Genomic DNA, 19,126 nt, shown 5'->3' with positions numbered 1-19,126 from the left:
AAATTAAAAACAATTCAAAAAAGCCCACCTCAGCTTGGCAGAGTGCATGAAGACCTTGTAACACCAAGGCTGCTGGAGTAGCTTGGTCAGGCTTAGTACACTCATTCAGCACCTGGGAAATAGCTGCCAACATATCTGCACCATGCTGATATGGCCTACAACAAATGACATTTAGACACAAGATTAAAGTCAAAGAGCTATATTACTGCTCCAAGGTCTTTTGCCTGAATAAAAAACAGTAGTGCTTTTCTTTACCCTCATGCCTGTTAAACGTGGACCCTCAACGGATGGGGGAGCCTGGAGGGCTGCCGTCTGTGGGGTTGCATGGAGTCGGACATGACTGAAGTGGGTTAGAAGCAGCAGCAGCAGCAACAAAAAAACCATATGCTTTTTTTTTCAAAGATTTGCAACTTCATCATTTCTTCTGTAACTTCAGGCTAATTTTTCATATTATTACCCAAAAAAGAAGACACTTATTAACAAATTTTATTCTCCTTGAATCACAAAACCTATATAGTCTATATTCTGTGTTTTCACTACAGGGGCATGAGTTTGATCCCTGTTGGGGAAGGAGTGTCTCACATGCTGTGTGGCAGAGCCAAGAAAAAGAAGAATGTGAAGAAAAAAACCCTATTGTCTGAATCAACAAAAACTCAAGTCTATAGTAGTAGTGAAAAGAAATGACTTACCTTATTGAGATCATCAGTAAAGCCAGGGTTATGAGATCAGAAGATGACTGATTATAGCAGTGTTACAAACTTAGATGGTTATGCCTATCATGATGATGACAGTGTATGATGATAAAGTTAATAATATGAACTATAACTGACTGAGCACTTATCTCATGTCAGGAACTGCGCCAGATTCACTGACTCTTCTTCCTCTCATTCCTCTATTGCACATATATTGCGCTATCTCTAGAACGCTTTTAACTTCATAAAGAAACGCTCAGGTCTGCATTCCTTATGACCCTCCTCAGTGATATATTTCTCTCCACTTAACAAAATGTAAATTTAAAAATTGCTTGATTGAATTCTATGAAATCCACCAAAGGAAATCATTCAGCAAAAATGGAAAATTTTGATAGATCTTGAGGTGGTAACTGACAGGTGCACTAAATAAGTTTTTGACAGATTCTGATCTGGTCTGATATTTAACCTCTCCTGAGCCTCAGCTTTAAGTATGTAAAATTAAAATGTCGGCTTTCATCTCTTAATTTTTTCCATGCCAATACCTCAAGAGAATCTAAACTCTGAGATCTTGGGATACATGTGTATAACTTTTAGACCAAGTGATTTTTTGTGTTGCCAAAAGGTTGGAGCTTAGAAAAGACACAAAACTGCTAAGGCTTAAATACAGTCTAATCTGAGATTTTACCTAACACAGGAATCATCTGTATTTATCAGCATCCAGGCCAACTCATTCATTGTAAAGCTTCAGGAAGTACCATTCGCAGTGTCATCATTGACAAAAGTGAGGATTATGCTCTAAGAATTCTACAGTGCAGTGGTTCAATCAACATGAAACTGCGAGATTACAAACTATTTCAAATGTATTAAATCTATTTCCTCATTAAAGATTTTGGCCTAATTCAAGAAAATAAAAATCTGATGAGGTGGAGCTCTGCTTAGTGTTATTTCAACCTTAGGAACTCCTGCCTAGCTATTAACCCATAACCTAGAAGAGCAGCAGCATCTCCCTAATATCTTCAAGTCTTTTTAAACCCCAGAGCATATACAAGAATTCAAGATCATTTCCTTCCCTGTAATATTTCCTAACAATTAATTCCATTCAATGAGTCACAAATAAGGCCTTCTCTATTTAAACATCTTATAAAAATCAAGCATAGGTTTTTAAGGAATCTCTATACTGTTCTCCACAGTGGCTGTGTCAATTTACATATCCAGCCATAGTGGAAGAGAATTCCCTTTTCTCCATATCCTCTCCAGCATTTATCATTCATAAATCAAAAAAAATCAAGCATCAGTAAGGAGACTATAATAAAGAACAATTTGACCTATAACCCACTGCTTAGGTTTCAGGAACTGATATATAGAAAAATACAAAACATAACATCTTATGTTTTATTACAACATTAAATTATTATCCAGAAAAGGATATAAATATCTGCTAAACCTAGATATAAGATTAGACCTGAAAAGACATGCCTGCTACTCAAAGTAATTGTCTGATGTTACTAAATTTTACAGTCAGACACTTGTGCTTAATATTCATTTATTCTTACTTAAATATACTCTGCCTATCTTTCCGAGTGTCTTGCTTGCAATAAAAAGATTAAATATAAATATATATATCATGCAAAATAAATGCAAAAATATATCATGCATTTATATATATATGTATAAATGCAAAAATATGTATCATGATATACATTCCCAAGGGTCAAGTGTGTCTTACCTTTGCTTACATATGTCTCTAATTGATGCTGCTTTAGCAATTAGTTTCTCCCATTGGACTTCCTTGCCCACAGACAGAGAGGGCACATCGGACATGGCCATGAAACGCTGCAGTTCAGGGTAGACACGATCCTAAGAAGGCAGTTTCACAAAAAAGGTAATTTTACAACTTGAGTTGAATAATCATTATCTCCTTCTATGAAACATTTTCACCTCTAAATCTTACATTTGCATTGCAAATTATAATGTATTTCTTCTAATCAGCAAAGAAGAATGCTGTTATGATTGCTAGAGATTTTCTTGCAGATCTATGTACTGTTCATTTCATAAAACTAAGAAAAAAGTGGCAAAATCTCACTTTAATTACAAAGGCTCTAATCACTTAAATTTCTATTACTTTTTCACAAAAATGGAAAAACAGATTTCAAAATTAAGGAAACAAGATGATTTTCTATTCTCAATTTCTCTCTGAGAGTCAATCACAACTGACAGCTTCATAGATCAAAAGTACAACACTAAATTAAAATTTCTCAATGCAATCATTTATGCCACTCACTAATATCACTATATCAAAGCACTGTCATGCATAATGACAAAATTTGTTTTCTTCAGTGAAAGGGACATGCTTAATATCCACACAAGTGTGTATCTGAGCATACCTGTTTTTCCCACAAAGATGTCAGCAAGCGCAAAGTGACAGCTTTTAGTTGTGGAGTGGTTCCAAGAAGTTGAATTACTCGTAGAATCTGTCCTATGCACACCTAAAAAACATTGAAGAAACTTTGGTTTCATAAATGCAAATGCGAATAAAATCCCAATGGTAACAAAAAAAACTTAAAAACCTCTTATTATAAAATAAAGACTGAAACGGAAGCTTATTACAGTATTACCTATCTTTTCAGAGGTCAGAGATATCTTTGGGAGGAGCTAGTTAGCAATTCTGGGCACATAAAGATCCTATGTCAGACAATATATCCAGTGGGAAAACATGATGAAAAGGTGATTTTAGAAACTAATTCTTAAATATTTTAATGAATATTTTTGGCCCAACAAAGGAAGTAGTGATCGCAGCAAAATTAAAGGGTCAAAATTTCACATGATAAGAAACAAAATTCAATGTATTCTTCATGCCTCACTTTCTTTCTGCTCCCAAGTAAATTGGTTAATATACAAACCTTGTGAACACCAAGTGTAGGTAAAGTATACAAGATATCATTGTATAACACAGGTGCCAGTGGTCTTCCTAATTTGAACATCAAAACTGGAATCAGATTCGGTACCTAAAATGAATTTAAAGAACATACAAATTATGCCTTTTAAAAGAAATCAATCTATAAAGCAATCATTATTTCATTTTTCTCCAAAGGAATACTATGAATATATATGAATTAAAAGACAAAAAATGCCAGTTAGCCATTTGTTGTTAATGATAAAGTCACAGTATCACTAATATCCTATTTATTTTTAAATTACTTGTGAGCTCTTGTTCTATCCATTTATACATGTTTAAATACTCTAGGGTTTTTGGTGCTTAAATCACAACATTAATTCTTTGTAATAAAAAATACTTATGATCTATCCTGCCCTAAAGAAGCTTACAAATTCTTTAAAAAAAAAAAGAAGAAGAAGAAGAAGCTTACAATTTTAATGAGCAACATAATGAAATATTCAGTGAAGCTATTCCAAAACAAAATAATTAAAATCAATTGTACTTTATTGGAATTAATACACAAAAAATTCCTTGCAGGTTCATATTTCAATCCCTATGCATACCACAATAAAATAAGAAAAGCAAATCATTTTTTGATTCAGTTCAGTTCAGTTCAGTTCCTCAGTCGTGTCCGACTCTTTGTGACCCCATGAATAGCAGCACGCCAGGCCTCCCTGTCCATCACCAACTCCCGGAGTTCACTCAGACTCCCATCCATCGAGTCAGTGATGCCATCCAGCCTTTTTTTTTGTTGTTTGATTGGATGCCTTTTATTAGTAAAATGGCAATACTTCCCAAATACATCTATAGATGCAATATAAACTCTATCAAAATTCCAGCTAGCCTCTTTGCCAAAATTGAGAAATTAATCCTAAAATTCATATGAAAAAGTGATCCTGAAGAACCAAAACAATCTTGAAAAGGAATGAAGTTTGAACATTCAACTTTCTCAAATACAAAATGTCCTACAAAGTTACAGCAATCAAAATATTGTGGTACTGGAATAAGAATGTAAATATAGATCAATGAAATAGAACTCAGTATCTAGAAATAAAACTAGTCATTTATCTTAATTGATTTTAGACAGGCCAAGAAAACATGATGGAGAAAGAAGAGTCTTTGAAAAATGGTGTCAGATTTTGAAAACTAACCTACAAGAGAATTAATTTGGACTCCTTCCTCATACTACATTAATAATTTTTGAGCAAAAATTAACTCAAAATAGAGTTTAGACTAAAATGTAAGAACAAAAACTGTAAAACTCTTAAAGAAAATATAGGAGTAGATTTTTCTGAACTTGAGTTAGGCAAAGCCTTCTTAGATATGACACCAAAAGCATGAGCAACAAAATAAAATATATTTCATCAAATTAAAAATATTTGTCCTTCAAAAGACATTATGCTGCTGCTGCTAAGTCACTTCAGTCGTGTCTGACTCTGTGTAACCCCATAGATGGCAGCTCACCAGGCTCCCCCATCCCTGGGATTCTTCAGGCAAGAACACTGGAGTGGGCTGCCATTTCCTTCTCCAATGCATGAAAGTGAAAAGTGAAAGTGAAGTCGCTCAGTCGTGTCTGACCCTCAGCGACCCCATGGACTGCAGCCCACCAGGCTCCTTCATCCATGGGATTTTCCAGGCAAAAGACACTATAAAAGGAATGAAATTGTGGAATTCACAAACATGTAGGTGGACCTAGTGACTGCCTTAGAGAGTGAAGTAAGTCAGAAAGATAAAAACAAATTCACATAATATCACTTATATGTGGAATCTAGAAAACGATACAGTGAACTTATTTGCAAAGCAGAAACAGAGACACAGACAGAGAATGGACATATGGATAGTGGGGGAGGAGGGGGGAGGCGGAGGGGCAATTAGAGAGGAGGTGGGATGAATTGAGAGACTGGGGTTGACACATATACACTATTATGTATAAAATAGATAATTAATGAGAATCTATTGTATAAGCACAGGGATTCCACTCAGCACTTTGTGGTGACCTAAGTGGGAAGGAAATCCAAAGAAGAGGGGATGTGTATGTATACATATAGCTGGTTCACTTTGTAGTATACCAGTAACTAACTCAACATTGTAAGGCAACTATATGCCAACAAAAAAAAAAGGTTTTTTTTAAGACACTATAAAGAAAATGAAAATAAAAAGAACCCACGGAATGGAAGAAAATATCTGCAAATCATACATCTAATGAGGGACTTACATATCCAGAATATAAATATATCAAGAATCCTCCATAATAAAGGACGAATAATCCAATTTTAAAAGAGCAACGGATCTGAATAGGTATTTCTCCAAAGGAGACAAACAAATGACCAATAAAGACAGGAAAAAAGTATTCAACCAGCATTAACCATGACATAAATGCGAATCAAAACCAAATAATATGCCACCTCATACCAAACAGGATGACTTGAAAAGACATATCATAGTAAATACCGACAAGGATGTGGTGAAATCAGGACCTTCATACACTGTCGGTGGGAAAGTTAAATGGTGAAGCCCCTTAGGAAAACAGTCAGTCCGTTTCTCAATTGGCTGAATAGAATTACCATATGATTTAGTAACTGTTCTCATAGGTATTTACCCAAGAGAAATTAAAACATATATCCATACAAAAACGTACATGTGGACCTTCACAGCAGTGTAATTCACAACAGCCAAACAGTGGAAACAATGCAAACCTCCATCAACTGATGAAGGGATAAATAAAATGCAGTACACCCATATGATAGAACATTATCCTGCCATAAAGACAGAATCAATACGGATGAACTATTTAAACATCAATAGCAAAAAATAAACAAATTTAAAAATGAACAAAGGACTCGAACAGACATTTTCCAAAGAAGAACTACAAACGGCCACAGACACATGAAAAGATGCTTAATATCACTAAGCATCAGGGAAATGCAAATCAAAACCATGGTGAGATATCACCCGACATCTCTTAGAATGGCCACTGTCAGTAAACTAGAAAATAACAGCTGTTGGCAAGGATGAAGAAAAACTGCAACCCTTGAGCAATGTTGGTAAAAAGGAAAATGGTGCAGTCATTATGAAAAACAATATGGAGGTTCCTCAAAAAATTAAAAACTAACATATGCAATCCCACTTCTGAGAATATCAGTACAGGTAGTAGTCTCTTTAAAAATTTATTCACTCATACACACACACACACACACACACACACACACAAATTAACTGCTCAGTTGCTATTAGCTATTTATTCTAACACAATAGTCTTTTGATTGAAACAAGATTTTCTGTAATATTTTACGGAGTGTCAAGAAACTTTAATTGTTCGACTTGTTTCATCTGGCACTGTTGGTTTCTATAATAAAATACACATGGGCAATTAAAGATGTTTCAAATCAAATATTTCAAAGGAACTGAAATCAGGATCTCAAAGAGATGTTAAGCACCTCCATGTTCACTGCGGCATTCCTCACTATAGCCAGGAGACGGAAATGACCTAAATACTATCAATGGATGGAAAGATAAAGAAAATGTGGAACATACAAGCACAAGGAAATCCTGTCATATACTATAATATGGATATGGATACATCTTGAGGACATTATGCTATGTGAAACAAGCCAGTCACAGAAGGACAAATATCGCGTGGTTCCATCGTATGAGGTATCTAAACTAGCCAGTCTTAGAAAAAGAAAGTTGAATGTGCTTACCAAGAGCTGGGATGAGGGAGAAATGGGGACTTGCTCAGTGGGTTCAGAAATTCAGCCTTGCAAGATGAAAAACTGTATACAGTATACTTTCTTTTTGATAAGAAGGTACATTTTATGTTATCTGCTCTTCACTACAATTTTTAAAAGAATTCATGGGATTGTTTTTTAAGAGTCAGAAGAGTCTTGTTGAGTTCATTTAGGTAAATGACTTTATTTTACAGATGATAGAGGTAAGGCATGGAGGGAATTATAAAGTTAGTGACAGAAAGAGGATGGAAGTCCAGATCTCAGTTCACTCCTCCCTTCTATACTGGGAGAAATGAAAACAACACAAGATTCCAGGCTGTATATAATAGGATGAAGAGTTATCATGTTAAGTCTTCTTCCTATAATTGGACTAAACATACAAGAAAAAAGCAGGAGAGACAAAACTCAGCATCTCCCTGGAGTCAATCATATAAAGAACAGAGTAGAAAAATTTTACTCTGGATTCCACAAAAAATATCCATGTGGGCAACACTGTACAAGTTACACAGAAAGCAGCAGCATCTTTCAGAGTCCTATAATGAAAATCATGAGTAGTGCTATCCACTTATAAACTGAGAAATATAGAGGGCTTTGTTATTATTCGTTCTGGTTTCCAGATGAGAGATATAATTAATGTCTATAACTAGCCTCTTTTTAAAAGATATGAGAGAGCTCATATTTTAACAGTATATAAGAGATAGTTATAAATTAACATTAAAAAATTAAGACACCAGTGAAAAAAACATTCAACGCATGTTCATCATATGGAAGTAAGAGGTAAATATCCAAAGTGGTATCTGGTTTTCTTTAACTTTTCTGACTTATGTTTTATAAAACTAGATCTGAAATATAAAGTGAATTTTCCTAGATCATATTTTATAAACTCCCTTAGATAATTGCTGAAATATCTTCACACAAGACTGTCCTATGAAAAAATGGAAGTAATTGTATGTATACAAAGGTATTTGCCATTTATAAAACAGTGGTAACATTACGTGTTAAGTCAGAAGTGAAAAGATAAAACATGAATTAAAATTTGTATTGATGTGCACTCGATTTAGTGTACATGTGTGAGTTTCGGGGGTACTGCATAGTGATTTGGCAAAATGTGAAATTTTATAAAACAAAGAGTGAATATGCTAGGATGGTACACACAAACAGAAACATAAAAGAATTCTTAAATAATTTTAACAGTGAAAGAGTTTTTTTTAGTGGTTTATTTTACAAAAAAAAAAAAAGGTACATAATGTACTATGGTGTTTTTGAACATCAGTTAATTCCATCTTCCTAAATTATTTGACATGTCTACTCACAATATTACTTATTATTTCAGTAACACAGTAGAAAACAGTTCACTGACGGACGTGCTGAAAAGCTAATCATTTCTTTTTCTTATAAGAATCTGAAGAAATGCAGCAACATCAAAGAAATCTAAACACAGTGTAATTTCTTTTTCTTCTGTGGTTCATATTATACCATAATGTTATAACTAAGTAAGTGGCTTAGGGTCTTGAACTTTAACCTTTGCGAGTCAAATAAGGTCAAGGGAAGAAAGATTGCCTCAACTAGGCAATCTTCTTCCTGTTTGATATTCACTCTAGCTTTATTCCAATTCAGCTTGAGCATATGATCCATAATGACTCATTAGAGGAGATGTTAGTAACATCTAACATCTACTGAACAGTGACTACAAATGCTCTCCTTAGCACTTAATAGAAATCATGATTATCATGTTTCAAATGATAAAACTGAAGTTTGTAAAAGCCAAATAATTTGCCCAAGGTATTAATAACAGAGTAGAACATATTGGAGTTGGGACTAAAGCAAAGCAATTTAACTCTGAAGAGCCCATGTACTTGCCAGTTTGGCTTACCAAAAATAGGGGGACATCTTCATCGTCTTTGCATCTCAGGTCCCAGCATATCGTAAGTGCTTTCAGAATGCAAAAACCACTCCTAATTTCTTTATCTGCTCAAATTCTATATGCAAGATAGATCTTGTAACAGTGCTGCAGATATTTCATTTGGTACACAATTATTAAAAGCCTACCATTTGCAAAGAAAAGTACCTAGAGACAGTACTCTGACCAAACAACTCTGAATCACAAAAATTTACCTCTTAGGTTAAGTGTTACCAGGATATCAATATTATCAGAACATCTTTAGAATCTGAGCTAAGAGTTTTCCAGTACATAGAAAAATAAGTTCATCAACATAGGAGCTCCGAGCAAAGAATAAACAAGGAAATACCACAAATGAGAATGGATCAACTCAAGTACCATATCACTGGAAGAGTTTGAAATACCTGGAAGAAAATAACTGTGACCTTTCTCTACCTAAACTTAATTTCTAGGTTAGTCTCCTTGGTCTGAATTTCTCTCTCAGAGTCTGACAATCTATATATTTAGAAAATGGTATAAGAAAACTTAATTGTTGACAAAAGTAATCATCATGCTATTTGATGTAAATACCAGTGGGACAAAGGAATAAAACCACAACTTATTTCAATTGCTAATATTTTAAAAACTTGATCTAAATAACAACTATAATGAGTAAATTCCTGTAAGCATAAAATTTCCTTCCTAAACAAAAGTTTGTTTTACATTCCTATCATGAAAGTGTGAAAGTGAAAGTCGCTCAGTCCGGTCTGAATCTTTGTGACCCCATGGTCTGTACCATGGAATTCTCCAGGCCAGAATACTTGAGTGGGTAGCCTTTCCCTTCTCCAGCAGATCTTCCCAGTCCAGGGATCAAACCCAGGTCTCCTGCATTGCAGGCGGATTCTTTACCAAGTGAGCTTTCAGGGAAGCCCTAATACACTTCTATCATGGTAAGATCTAAACCATTCTTAGTCTGACTGGTAGAACACAGTTAAAAGCCAATGTCCCATAAGTAAAGCATAATGTGTTTATTTTTCCTTTCAATTCAGAACAGTCAATTTCTACCACTGTGTGTGCCACTGGCAATGAGTCTTACATTGGAGAGCTGAAAGGAGGAGTTTGAATGCCCTCCAAGAATGAGATATAATTAAATACAGCTCAGTGAGGTAAGCAACTATATAATAAAACTAGAGTCGATGTTTTTGAATTTATTAAAATAGTAAATTGCTCAAGTATCCCAAAGCTATGACAGTTGGATGAATTTATTGGAATAAAAACTATGCAAGACTGACAATGGTAAATGTGAGCCAATTCATAGTACCTTTGAAGCAAAAAAAGATTAAATGGACAATACAAATAGGCTGAACATAAAGTACGACTCCAAACCCTCACTTTCCTTTTTCACTGACAAAAAACTTTTGAAGTATACATAAGTGGTAGATATTTTATACCATAAATTGTATAAGGTTGCAATTCAGTCTCAAATGAAAGCCTGAACATTAAACAGGGTTTATTTACAAGAATAATGGTAAACAAATGACGTGACTAGAAAGCTATATTAACCAAAAAGATTCACACCTAGGATGAAGTAAAATTAATGAAAAAAGCCAGAAACATAAAAAAGGATTGATATAAATGTCTTACAACAATGAATAAGAAGACATTCAATTGCTTGGAGCAGACAGGGTATCATTAAGGAATGACACAAAACAGATTTAGTAAACTCCTATCCTGCCTAATCTTCTGCATCAAGGAAAAATATAAGACTAGAAAGATGAATGTTAGCAAGTAGACACTGACAGTGACATCCATGATAGAAACGGTGCAAACCAATAGAAAAAAAAAAGATGATAATGATTAATCCATGAATGGTTTTTAGAAAAACTGATTAGTTAATGGGGAAGAGAAATCCTAACACACTACTATGAAAGAAAAAAAAATTCCAAATGGATTTAGGAATTAAATATCAAAAAAAAAAAAAGACAATCTAGAAAAAAATCTAAGTGAATATTTACATGCTCTCTAGGGCTCAGAGGGTAGAGCAATGGCACCCCACTCCAGTACTCTTGCCTGGAAAATCCCATGGATGGAGGAGCCTGGAAGGCTGCAGTCCATGGGGTCACTGAAGGTTGGACACGACTGAGCAACTTCACTTTGACTTTTCACTTTCAGGCATTGGAGAAGGAAATGGCAACCCACTCCAGTCTTCTTGCCTAGAGAATCCCAGGGACGGGGGAGCCTGGTGGGCTGCCGTCTGTGGGGTCACATGACTGAAGTGACTTAGCAGCTTAGCAGGGGAAAAAAAATCTCACTATGAAGCTACAATTCCAGAGGAACATTTAGAAAACATTAAGAGCATCTGAATTTAAAAACATGCTAGCACAACAAAAAAAAGGTGAAAGATAATGTTAAGGAAATCACCTTGAAAGTGAAGTAAAAGTGTAGAGAGAAGAAAGCAGGGAAAGAAAAGAAAAATGTAAGTGATGTGAAGTCTCTCAGTCATGTGACTCTTTGCGACCTGGTGGACTGTAGTCTACCAGGCTCCTCCGTCCATGGGATTCTCCAGACAAGGATACTGGAGTGGGATGCCATTTCCTTCTCCAGGGGATCGTCCTGACCCAGGGATCGAACCCAGGTCTCCCACATTGCAGGCAGATGCTCTACCCTCTGAGCCACCAGGGAAGCCCTGAAAAATGTAAGACCAGTACAGAATTTGGGGTCCAAGTAACAGAAGTTCCAGAAAGAAAGAGCAGATCAGTAGAGGGAAAGAAATTAATGACAAAATAATAAAGAAAATTCCCCAGAGTTCAAGGGCCTTGATTTCCACATTTTAAAAAGCCATTAACAGTTCAACAGATGAAAAAAGGTTCACACCAATACACATCTTCATTGAAATTACAGAGTACCAGGACAAAGAGAAGATTCTAAAAGCTTCCAGAGAGGAAAAATAAAAACCAACATTAGATTCACAGAAACATACACTCAGGATTTCAGGAAGCAGAATAACTTTGGATTTCTTCATAGCAGGACTTCACGCTGTAGAACCAATGGAAGAAAACCAACAAGATTTTGGAGAAAAATGGCTCCAAATGCAGAATTCTACACCCAGTCAAACTAACCCAATCTCTGCCATACAGGAAAGTACTGACTAATAGTTACAAAAAAAGAAAACACACACACATACAATTTTCAAGCAAAGATTTGATACTTAAAGAATGCAAAGATTCTTGAGTAAATACAGAATCCACCCCCTCCAAAATGGGCGAAGCATACATATCTAAAATTCAAAGAGAAAAACAAAAGCAGTGAATAAAAACTTTAAATCTCACTACCAATTTTTAAAATTGAAAATGAAAACAAGATAGTTTCCTCACATACTGAAGTTTGAAATATTTTAAAATTCTAAAACGTAATGTAAAGATACAGTGAGACAGACATTCTCACATAATTATGGGGGAGTAAAAGGTGATGACACAATGTTTCTAAAGAGAAAATTTTCAAATTTTATTTAAGAAGTTTAGCTCTAATCTGAGATTAACTTCAAAATAACATTTCCGAGCTGAGGACTGGAGAGTGGAGGGTACAGAAGATACAGACCAGCTGGGGAATGATAATTGCTGAGGCTAAGGGATGAATCAATCAGGTTTATTATACTATCCATCCATTTTTGATTATGCTTGAAATTTTAAAAAATAAAACATTAAAAATCTCCTAATCTAGGAGTCTCATCACATAAATGTATTTTTTTAATCAGAAATTCAATAAAATGTAGGAGACAAGACTTCCCCCCAATATACATGCAACATTATGTTAGAGTAAATTAGCTTAAAAGAAAAAAGCAAAACAATAAAAAAAAAACCTTTCATATTATTAAAACTCCATACAATATGGAAAACATATCTCAGAAAAAAATACTATAAATAGAATTTATTGTTATAACCACAAAGGAAAAGGGACAAAGAGAAACAGAAAACTCTGTTTTCCTGTACTACAGTAGAACTGAAGACAGGCAATAGTTACCTATGAAATTTAAAGGATTAACATGTAAAAGACAAGCTAGGTTTTTCATGTAATTCCAAGGTTCAAATTGAAAGGCATATTTGAGTTTAATATGGAAAAGAAGTTTTAAGAGAAATTTTTACAGAATAGAGTGGGATGCCTTAGAAGGCAGTAAGTTTTCTGTAACCAGAGGTGCTCAATAAGAGAATGATAACCATCTATTGAGAAGTTGCTTAAGGTATATATACTTATATATTCAAATATTAAAAAGAAGAATAATAGAAGAAATTGCCAGGACCTACTATTTAAAATATAAAACATAGCTTCAATTAACCAAAATTTAAGCAAATATCTGGGCAGAAAACAGTTAACATGGCAGGCTTGAGAATGTCATCCTTAAAAGCCACCTTGCAAAATTAGGCGTTAGGTAGAGTCTCAGAAAGTGGATTTTGGGAAGGTTCCTACCATTCTTTATTGATATAAATGTCCCTAAACTGTTTGTACAGACAGTTGCAATGCTAATGCTGTGCCTAAGCTGAGTGAGTGAAAGTCGCTCAGTTGTGTCCGACTCTTTGTGACCCCATGGACTACACAGTCCACGGAATTATCCAGACCAGAATACTGCAGTGGGTAGCCATTCCCTTCCCCAGGGGATCTTCCCACCCAGGGACTGAACCCAGGTCTCTCGCATTGCAAGCGGATTCTTACCCAGCTGAGCCACCAGGGAAGCTCGTGCCTGAGCTGACCAGCCCCCAGTAACACCCTTGGGCAGAGTCTCTAATGCTCTTCCATATTAGACAACACTCCACATGTGCTGTCATGATTCCATGCTGGAGGAATTAAGCACATTCTGTGCGACTCCACTAAGAGAGGATTTTTGGAAACTTGTGCCCAGTTTCCTCTGGACTTCACCCAATGAACCTTTTCCTTTGCTGATTTTGCTTTTACCCTTTAGCTGTAATAAATCATAGTTGTATTTGGAACTAGATAATGGGTCTTGTGAGTCCTTAAAGCAAATCAACAAACCAGAGCATAGTCTTGGAGACTCCTGACCCAGAAGCAGTTCATATTCTGCCTTAAAAGAAACTAGCAATGAAGAAAACACAAATGTTATGTAGAATTTTTTAAAAGAGCAACTTCTAGAGTATTTCTCAATGCATAACAACAGTAAATTCTCCCATGAGTTATATACCTAACAGCCAGAAACATTTGAGGAACAGCTACACACTGGGTGCTGTGTCAAGCTTTAACAACAGAGCTGAGAAAAGACAGACCCTGCTCTCAAGTAGTTTGTAGTTTATTCAAGGAACTCACAATTAAAATTTCCATCATTACTGACTGAATAAGCCAAACTCAACTTTGAGGGTTAAAAGCATAGAAAATAATTTCTATAGACAGAAATGAAGATATAAGAACAAGGAAACAACAATTCAAACTTTGATAACTGCAAAATACTAAATAGTATGGCCTTCCCAGGTGGCAAGTTGAATTAGTGGTTGAATCCGCCTGCCAATGCAAGAAATGTAAGAGACACAGGTTCAATTCCTGGGTCGGGAAGATCCCCTGGAGAAGGGCACGGTAATCCACTTCAGTATTCTTGCCTGGAGAATCTCAAGGACAGAGGAGCCTGGCAGGCTACAGTCCATGCGGTTGTAAAGGGTTGGACATGACTGAAGCGACTTAGCGCGCATGCATGCTTTTTTCCGAGGAAAGGAGAAATTCTAGCACTGGGCTGCCCAATTCAATAGCCACTTTCCACATACAGCTACTTATATTTGAAATTAATGAAAATTAAATAAGATTAAAACTCTGGTCTTTTAGTCACATTAGCCAAATTTCAACTGCACAAAAGTCACAAGTGGCTAGTGACTACCATATTGGAAAACACACCGTAAGCCCTGTTTGTCACTCTAGCTTTGTAAACACCTTTATTTCAGTATACTTTGGGTAACAGTTATTCATTCTCACTGCAGAAACTTCTGTGTTGAACAGTGCTATCATAAAAGGCTGACGTGCCCAAGAATTCTTCAGATGTTTGCTACCACGTTATCTCTAATGGCAGCAATAACAACAACAACAAAAACAGGAGCAACTTAAATATCTATCAATACAGAAACAATGACATACATTAAACTGTTGATACCTTGTAGAACATCAGCAACCTTCAAACACCATAAATTAGATCTGTACAAACTAGCACAGAAAGGTGACTACACTGTATTAATGAGAGAAAAACACAAACCGCAAAGGAATATATAGTATAATGCAATGGCTTTGTGTTCATATATGCGAATATATTGTGGGTGGTTCAGAGGGAAGAAAGTGCCTTAAGACAAATGTATTTGTTTATGACTACTTGGACATACTACTATATTGTCTGGATACATACTACAATTATATATTACACGAATATTACTTCAGTAAAATATTTTTACTTTATTTATATTAATAAATGCAATTTAAATAGTAATGTTGTTTCACCAAATTTCTTTTCAGCAGTCTTTCAGTATGTGATGGGTCTGAATTTGCATTAAATGTCCAGAAGCTATAGGAGTAGAACAGTAGGAAGTAGATGCGGGAGCATTAGAACCCAGCGAAGGCTCAGTGGAGGAATGAGACAGACTGCAGACTTTCTGCCCGAAGAAGATGGATCCCATCTGGGAACAAAATCTGCTTACGCTTCTCCCCTGCTTTCTTGCTCAACTTAGTTTTCAAGACAATCTAGTCCTTCTGGCTTACTGAACCTTGTATGTGTTCAATCTTTATCAAAATGATAGTTCAACTACTTATGTACTAACCACAAAAAATACTTCCCAGGTGGTGCTAGTGGTAAAGAACCCACCTGCCAATGCAAGAGACAAATCTCTTGAGTCGGGAAGATCCCCTGGAGGAGGGCATGGCAATCCTTTCCAGTATTCCTGCCTGGAGAATCCCATGGACAGAGGAGACTGGCATGCTGCAGTCCATGGGGTAACAAAGAATCAGACATGACTGAAGCAACTTAGCACACATGCACAACCATGAAAAATGTCTAAAAAATGTCTAAAATGTCTAAATGTTTGTCCTTTTCTAGGCAAAGAATACCCCAAGCCCTGTTTGTCACTCTAGCTTTGTAAACACCTTTATTTCAGTATACTTTGGGTAACAGTTATTCATCCTCAAGACTGCTGCCTATCGTACTCTGTGAACGCCTTATAGGTAACAACTCTGTTCCTATTCTTTTTGAATTTACCCAAGACCACACATACAGCAAATACTCAGTAAATGAGAGCTGAATTAAACTCAAAGCTGACCTGAGGAGGAAGAAAAATTAACATACTGTGTGACTACTTTCACCCCAAAAAGATCTGCCTGACATTCTATCACCCTCTTAGCACCTTTCGGAAAAGCCCATTTTAAGAATTATTGTTCTTAACTATTTCAGATTTCTATTCCACTGCAGAGACTGTGAGGCTATTTTAGCCAAGTAAGATCAATAAGAAGAGTATTCTAAATTCTTGGTATACTTATACCAAAGAAAGGAACACTAGGTTTTTGTTTTTACTGTACATGTGTATTATTCAATCCAGTAGCTGCTAACCACATGTGCCTAAGGAGCCCTTAAAGGTAGTGAGTGTGAACTGAGATGTGCTGAAGGGTAAAATACACACCAGATTTGGAAAGTTTCATACCAAAGATGTATATGAATATGTTGATTGTATACTGAAATAATATTTCAGATAAATTGAGGTAAATAAAAAATATTTTAACTTAATGTCACCTATTTATTTTCACTTTTGAAAAAACATAGCTACCAGAAAATTTAAATCTGTACATATGGCTCATATACCTCTGTTGAGCAGCACTATTCTCTATTTCCTGTATGCATCTAAATGCAGTTTAAAACACACACACACACATGCACACACAAGAACACTTAAAACAGTTAACGTCCCTCTTTTCATGTACTTGGGGAACAAAGAATGACAGTAAGTCTCAGATATGCAAGGAACATGTCTATCTTGCTAAATAGCCTAGCACTGAACCTGGAACATACGGTAGCAGATAAATAATTGTAAAATAAAGAAGCTATAAAAATCAACCACAATTTTAATCACATATAACTTCTGTTGAGCACTGATTATAAATCAGGTATTATATAGTGGATTATCACATTTAACCCACCTGAAGAATTTAATGACGTGGGTTCTTCTATTATCCTCATCTTAGAGATTAGAGAACACAAGTATATGCAGGTTTATAATGAATCTACATTACAAGAAACAAAACAATACATATATTCTATACAAGAGGTTCAATAAAACTTTAAAGAATAAATATTTATTGAGTGCTTTCTATCACATGATTCTAGGAGCTATGAAATTAAGAGAAACACAGGTTAATTCAGTCAAAATATAAATGGTTATAGGCTAGAAATCTCACTATGATTATCAATATTCTACATCAAAATATTAATAAGCCTGAATAATAGCTAATTATCTGGTAACACAAAATTCTTACAAATTCAGGCAATCCCTTGAAATTCACTGTAAAACACAGCATTTATATGGCACTTCACAATGTTTTTTCGTAACTCATAGCTATTATAATACTTCTGAGAGGCAGGTATTGTTAGAGATTGGATAGGATCTTACAAATATTTAGATTCATTATCTGATCCATATCAGGCTTTAATTCATGTTCTGTGGCTTGTCTTACGACTGCTGTCCAGGAATTTTCTGGTAGGGTGACAGGGAGTTTGAGACAAGTCACCTACAAAATTAATTCTGGATTCCAGATTCCTATCATCTTCAGAAATAATGGCCTTGGGCTGAGCAAGGCATGAAGACAATGTTAATTAAACACTTTCTATGAGGCTTAAAGAGGCCAGTACCAACAAATTTATCACTTTGTTGAGGGGGAAGCATTCAAATTTAAAAGAGCCTTCATATAGAATAATTTAATAAGCATCGATCAAAACATTCATCCTTACTGTGCTCCTTTTTGAAAATGTACTTATTAGGGCAAAAATCTTGATCTACCTTGAAAAAATAAGCAACATTCAGTGCCCACTAAATGGTCAACTTAATTTTTAATGGTTAAATGGCATGGCAAGAATGGTTCAGGTACTTGTAAACGTTAAATGCCTGGGTATGTCTTCACTGGCTTTTGAACAGTTTCAAAGAGCAGACATGAGGATTCATTAGCTCTTAGCACATATGAACCTGCTCCAAAGGCAGCCCTGAGAGTTGCCTAGCAACAGTGCATTTTGCATCTCTCATCATCCCCCAAGATGCTGCAGCAGCAGCAGCAGCAGCTAGGTCAAGCCTCTCATTAGCAACCTGAAAAAGCATTTTTATCTCCCATTTTACAAAATTATTCTTATTTTCAGGTAAAGCTCATGTATCTATATATTATTCTTACTGACAATGTAGTCTCTTCCCTCTATTCCTTCTTACCAATCCCCATTTCAACAGATACGTTTTAATGAACCCAACAAAATATCTGTAACAAAAGCAGGCACTGAGAAATCCAACAGAATTTATATGCCTGTTCACAGACTCTAATAGTTCCATATCTTTGGGGCAATAAACGAAGCTTCAGAAGAAGGAAAGATGACACTGCAGTCAAATAACGGGAAGAAAAAAGTCAGTTCTTTGACTTCAAAATCAACAAAAAATCTACCCAAATTATTCGCAAAGCTATTGATAGTTAGTCTTATTTCTTTCTCATCCTCACAAAAACTATTTGCAACCATATAGCAAAACAGCAAAAAGGCAGAAGATTCCAGAGTGGTACTAAACTATAACAAATGGATTGACAGTTTATAATGAATGCAATCTATTGGAAAGGTACTCTGGTTCCCAATTTAATAACTGTGTTATAAAGCTTCAACTCAGATCAATAGCTATTC

The 19,126-nt window shown here is 35.4% G+C and overlaps 1 protein-coding gene across 3 annotated transcripts in view; it reads right to left on the bottom strand.

Annotated features, from left to right (window-relative positions):
- FOCAD (focadhesin) overlaps positions 1-19,126 on the bottom strand; it is a 298,144-nt gene that overhangs the window by 152,964 nt on the left and 126,054 nt on the right. For all 3 annotated transcript variants that reach the window (XM_027964571.2, XM_042243479.1, XM_060409523.1), the window contains exons 12-15: positions 3,593-3,697; positions 3,077-3,178; positions 2,419-2,549; positions 29-155 (exon numbers count right to left, since the gene is read on the bottom strand). In XM_027964571.2, coding sequence (XP_027820372.2) covers positions 29-155; positions 2,419-2,549; positions 3,077-3,178; positions 3,593-3,697 — 465 coding nt within the window. The remainder of the gene's footprint in view (positions 1-28; positions 156-2,418; positions 2,550-3,076; positions 3,179-3,592; positions 3,698-19,126) is intronic.

Source organism: Ovis aries, chromosome 2, assembly GCF_016772045.2.
Source record: "Ovis aries strain OAR_USU_Benz2616 breed Rambouillet chromosome 2, ARS-UI_Ramb_v3.0, whole genome shotgun sequence".
NCBI lineage: Eukaryota > Metazoa > Chordata > Mammalia > Artiodactyla > Bovidae > Ovis > Ovis aries.
Note: the sequence above shows the minus strand (reverse complement) of the source record. Positions and strands in the feature narration are given on the sequence as shown.